The sequence below is a fragment of the Pelobates fuscus genome, chromosome 13 (assembly GCF_036172605.1).
Source record: "Pelobates fuscus isolate aPelFus1 chromosome 13, aPelFus1.pri, whole genome shotgun sequence".
Taxonomy (NCBI): Eukaryota; Metazoa; Chordata; class Amphibia; order Anura; family Pelobatidae; genus Pelobates; species Pelobates fuscus.
The window spans coordinates 76,542,077-76,548,432 of record NC_086329.1 but is presented as its reverse complement, the minus strand read 5'-3'; the positions used below and the strand labels follow the sequence as shown (position 1 = coordinate 76,548,432).

General features: G+C 39.7%; 1 protein-coding gene across 1 annotated transcript in view; it reads left to right on the top strand.

The window, feature by feature from the left end:
- Positions 1–1,512: 1,512 nt before the first annotated feature.
- The window catches only part of GOLGA5 (golgin A5), a 36,627-nt gene continuing 31,783 nt past the window's right edge, over positions 1,513–6,356 (top strand). The window contains exons 1-2 of the mRNA XM_063440524.1: positions 1,513–1,659; positions 5,612–6,188. Of these exons, the coding sequence (XP_063296594.1) occupies positions 5,657–6,188 (532 nt within the window). The 5' untranslated portion in view covers positions 1,513–1,659; positions 5,612–5,656. The remainder of the gene's footprint in view (positions 1,660–5,611; positions 6,189–6,356) is intronic.

The following is a 6,356-nucleotide window of genomic DNA, read 5'->3' as shown; positions in this document are numbered from 1 at the left end:
GTTGCCTGCTATGATTTGACTGTTTGTAATTTTATTGAGTTTTCATAGCAATGTTAATGTAATGACCATATGGGCTAGTCCCAAGTAAAATAAAGTTTTAGACAGTTCTACTTCACTCTCAATTTGGTGTGCTGTCTCTTATTGGGGGAATCTGCTACAAGTGATTGCTATGCTTGTCATACTCCTTTACTAATTCACTACTAAGCTCTTGTAAGAGCTTGTTCCTGTTTTGCCCTCTGAAGGAGTTTATGGTGGGTTTGGTGTCTGCTGGGGTGCTGGAAACCCTCAGGAAGCGCTAGGAGCATCCTTCAACGGAGGTACCCAGTCGGGGTGCCAGGTGATCCGTTACAAAAACATTGAAAAAGGCTTTCCTAATGACAGCTTGAATGCGCCACGCATGTGCATTCGGCTCTGCTGACGTCGGGAGGCGAGGTCACCAGCGCAGAGGGAGAATAAGGTAAGCTGCTGGAGGGGTTTTAACCTTCAGTGCCACAGGGCACTATAGTGTCAGGAAAACCGCTTAGTTTTCCTGACACTATAGTGATCCTTTAATCTTGAATCTAAAACTGAAGAATTGGCAAGCAAAACAAAAAGCACAAAAAGTTAATTTGTAGGTTAAAAGGACACTACAGTCAATTACCACTTATATCAGTCGGTCCCTGCAGGTTTTTTGCAGTCAACACTGTGTTTTCAGAGAAAAGGCAGTCAACAATGTCTTTTCAGAGAAAAGGCAGTGTGTACATTACAGCCCAGGGACACCTCCAGTGCCCATTCCTCAGATGGCTACTAGAGGTGTTTCCTAGGATAGAGCTAGTGTTGCGCAGTGTGCAGCATGGAAACACTGAACTTTCCTCATAGGTATTCATTGCGTCAATGCATCTTTATGAGTAGAGGCTGATTGGCCAGGCTGGCGTTATCAGAATTGACAATCTCGCCAATACAATGCTTTGCTATTGGCTGAGGTCATCACTTCTCATGATGTCCGCCAAGGAGGCAAATCAGAAGCAGATACAGCACCAGCAGACTGGAATAAAGGTTAAGATTTTTCTATCTATCTAAACATGTGCTGCATTGTTCAGTAAATTTTTACATTTCAGCAAATGCAATTCAAAGTGCTACAATGAGACAAAAAAAGCTAAGCATGTGAAGGTAATACACTTACAGTGCTTTTCATAAAAAAAAAAATCTTTAAATTAGAGTACAGTCAAAGTCTGGCTTTGTAAATCAGAATGATTATCAACCTGTTGTATTCATTTCTTACAGGTATAGGTGAAATTATCAAAAATGAACACTAGAGGGAGCACGTATACAAGGAAGGATCAATTAAACTCCACGTTGTATTTATACCTCCAGTAACTGTCACGTGACAACTCTCTATGCTCACTCGGGGTAGGGAAATTTGATAGAACACCGTCTCTCTTCTCTATGGTTGCTTACGTTGCCTGGTTACGCCTCCGCCTCTCCATGGTAACCGGGGTCCTGCTCTCCAGTCAGGCAGTGCCACGGACGCCTTGTTTGGGGACCTGGCCGTGTCAGCACTTCCGGGTCCACGTCTTCCGAAGAGGATGGAGCTGAGGACCGGGGACAAACTGTGACCCAGACACCGGGACTGCCCGACACTCTGTGTATAGCCCGGGGCAGATAGCTCATCGGCTGCAGGTAACACAGTGCGTCAGGCCATGCCGGGACAGCCCAGGGCAGACTGTCTGTGTTTATATATGGCACCGCACACCTTATATACACTAAATATACACACTATATACAGCATCCATTATATATACACACAGCATCCACTATATATACACACAGCATCCACTATATATACACACAGCATCCACTATATATACACACAGCATCCACTATATATACACACAGCATCCACTATATATACACTATATATACACAGCATCCATTATGTATACACACAGCATCCATTATATATACACAGCATCCATTATATATACACACACAGCATCCATTATATATACACTATATATACACAGCATCCACTATATATACACACACAGCATCCATTATATATACACTATATATGCACACAGCATCCACTATATATACACTATATATACACAGCATCCACTATATATACACACACAGCATCCATTATATATACACTATATATGCACACAGCATCCACTATATATGCACAGCATCCATTATGTATACACACAGCATCCATTATATATACACTATATATACACAGCATCCATTATATATATATATATATATATACACAGCATCCATTATATATACACACAGCATCCATTATATATACACACAGCATCCACTATATATACACTATATATACACAGCATCCATTATGTATACACACAGCATCCATTATATATACACTATATATACACAGCATCCGCTATATACAGCATCCATTATATATACACTATATATACACACAGCATCCACTATATACAGCATCCATTATATATACACTATATATACATACAGCATCCATTATATATACACTATATATACATACAGCATCCATTATATATACACTATATATACATACAGCATCCATTATATATACACTATATATACATACAGCATCCATTATATAAACACTATATATACATACAGCATCCACTATATACAGCATCCATTATATATACACTATATATACACACAGCATCCACTATATACAGCATCCATTATATATACACTATATATACACACAGCATCCACTATATACAGCATCCATTATATATACACTATATATACACACAGCATCCACTATATACAGCATCCATTATATATACACTATATATACTCACAGCATCCACTATATACAGCATCCATTATATATACACTATATATACATACAGCATCCATTATATATACACTATATATACACAGCATCCACTATATATACACACAGCATCCACTATATATACACACAGCATCCACTATATATACACACAGCATCCATTATATATACACTATATATACACACAGCATCCATTATATATACACTATATATACACACAGCATCCATTATATATACACTATATATATATATATATATATATATATATATATATATATATATACACACACACAGCATCCATTATATATATACACTATATATACACACAGCATCCATTATATATACACTATATACACACAGCATCCATTATATATACACTATATATACACACAGCATCCATTATATATACACTATATATACACACAGCATCCATTATATATACACTATATATACACACAGCATCCATTATATATACACTATATATACACACAGCATCCATTATATATACACTATATATACACACAGCATCCATTATATATACACTATATATACACACAGCATCCATTATATATACACACAGCATCCATTATATATACATTATATATACACTATATATACACACAGCATCCATTATATATACACTATATATATATATACACAGCATCCATTATATATACACACAGCATCCACTATATACAGCATCCATTATATATACACACAGCATCCATTATATATACACACAGCATCCATTATATATACATACAGCATCCATTATATGAATTAAATCAATGCATCTCTATGGGAAACATTCAGCATCTCCATGCAGAGAGTGAAGACACTGAACATCAGTGCTGCATTCACTAGAGGTGTAACTAGCCAGCAATATAAAAGGCAGTGTCTACATTAAAAAGCCTGCAGGGATAGGCTATATACACCATAATAGCTACATTAAAGGATCACTATAGTGTCAGGAGAACATACTTGTTTTCCTGACACTATGGCATCCTTAGGACCCCCCCCCCCCCTTCCCTTGGTGCTGAAGGGGTTAAATCCTCTTCAGCAACTTGCCTTAATCCAGCACCGGGCTACCTCTGCGCTGGTGACCTCTCCTCCCCCGCCGTCGTCAGCTCCCGAGTGGAGCGGATTGCGCATGCGCGGCAATGCTTTCCTATGGACGTTCTGGATGCGAATTTCGCATTCAGTGTCGCAGAAGCGGCTGTCAGGCTGTCTTAACCCTGCAATGTAATTTCAGAGAAAATGCAGTGTTTACATTAAAGGATCACTATAGTGTCAGGAAAGCTAAATGGTTTTCCTGACACTATAGTGCCCTGAGGGTGCCCCCACCCTCAGGGTCCCCCTCCCGCTGGGCTGTTAAAACCCCTTCAGCAGCTTACCTTTTTCCAGGGCCGGGCTCCCTCGGCACTGGTGACCTCTCCTCCCCTGCCGACGTCAACGGAGTCGAATGTGCATGCGCGGCAAGTGCTGGCTTAACTCTGCAATGTAAACATAGCAGTTTCTCTGAGGGACCTGGCACCCAGACTACTTTATTGAGCTGAAGTGGTCTGTGTGACTATAGTGTCCCTTTAAAGCCTAGGGATAACTCCACTGGCCACTCCTCAGATGTCTACTAGAGGTGCTTTCTGGGGCAGTGAGTGTGCAGCACTGCCATTCAGTGTCTCCTCCCTCTGCTTGGAGACACTGGACTTTCCTCATAGAGATGCATTGATTCCTCTATGAGGAAATGCAGATTGGCCAGGGCTGTGTTTGGCTTGTGCTTCCTCTGCCCCTAATCTGCCTCCTTGACAGTGTCCTATGGGAAAGCATTGTGATTGGCTTAGTTCACCACTTCTGATGATGTCAGCCAAGCAGGCTGATCAGGGGCAGAGGCTGCAGTTGCAGACTTTAATACAAGTAAGATTTTACTATGGTTAGGGAGGCAAAGAGGGGGAAGGCAGATGGTGATCTTAAAGGAACACTATAGTCACCTAAATTACTTTAGCTAAATAAAGCAGTTTTAGTGTATAGATCATTGCCCTGCAATGTCACTGCTCAATTCACTGTCATTTAGGAGTTAAATCACTTTGTTTCTGTTTATGCAGCCCTAGCCACACCTCCCCTGGCTATGATTGACAAAGCCTGCATGAAAAAAAAGACTGGTTTCACTTTCAAACAGATATAATTTACCTTAAATAATTGTATCTCAATCTCTAAATTGAACTTTAATCACATACAGGAGGCTCTTGTAAGGTCTAGCAAGCTATTAACATAGTAGGGGATAAGAAAATCTTAATTAAACAGAACTTGCAATAAGGAAAGCCTTAATAGGGCTCTCTTTACAGGAAGTGTTTATGGAAGGCTGTGCAAGTCACAAGCAGGGAGGTGTGACTAGGGTTCATAAACAAAGGGATTTAACTCCTAAATGGCAGAGGATTGAGCAGTGAGGCTGCAGGGGCATGTTCTATACACCAAAACTGCTTCATTAAGCTACAGTTGTTCAGGTGACTATAGTGTCCCTTTAACATTGTAGAGTCAGAAATACATGTTTGTGTTCCTGACCCTATAGTGTTTATTTAATTATCATTGAAATAATTGCACCAACATTACAACAGTTCTAATACATGAATATAAATTTAAAGTAAAGGTGTGTGTGTGTGTGTGTATATGTATGTGTGTACACACACACCCACCCATCCCTCCCTTCCTCCCTCTAAACTTTCTGTCATACAGTTGTGCAGGCTGATTGTCTAGAGACTTATATTTCGCAGTTGAAGTGCCAAATGATCGCTTATCCTATCTGTTTTCTTGTCACAGGTCATGATCGTGTTCTTGTAACAGTTGCTTGAGAAATCATTTACAATGTCTTGGTTTACTGATCTTGCTGGCAAAGCAGAGGATCTGCTCAATCTAGTAGATCAAGGAGCAGCAACTGCTCTAAGCAAGAGTAAAGAAGATGATGATGTCCTATTGACTGGTAGTTACCCCAGTGCTGGTCTTGAACAAGAAAATGAGAAAAACACAGACAAACACCAGTCCTATGGAAAGTCCAGCTTCATCTCTTCAGCTGCTGACAATATAAAGCATCAAAAAGCAACTATGTTAGCTGGCACAGCGAATGTAAAAACTGGCACCAGGACAACTATGGAGGTTTCGCACAGCAGTTCAAGTGTCCCTTCACTCAGAGCCACCAACCAGTTTGTAAGGAGGAAGAAATCTGAGCCAGACGACGAGCTGCTGTTTGATTTTCTGAACAGTTCGGACAAGGTTCACAATAGTAGTCTAGATTCTAAAAAAGAAACGAGCAAGGAGACGGTATCAGTCAGTCCATCTGCTGCAAGATTCAGTTCTAAGAGCGTCAAGACATCTGAAAGCCTAATAACAAAGACACAAGGTAAAAAAATTATTTTCTTTTTTTACATTTATGTTTATAATTATTCTTGTATTATGCTACATATTTGTATTGAAGAGAGGGGGAGGAATTGTCACTTTTCGCTTACAATTTCAAACAGGTATTAGATGAATATTCTCTTTGAGTATAATCAGGATTTCTTAAAGGGAT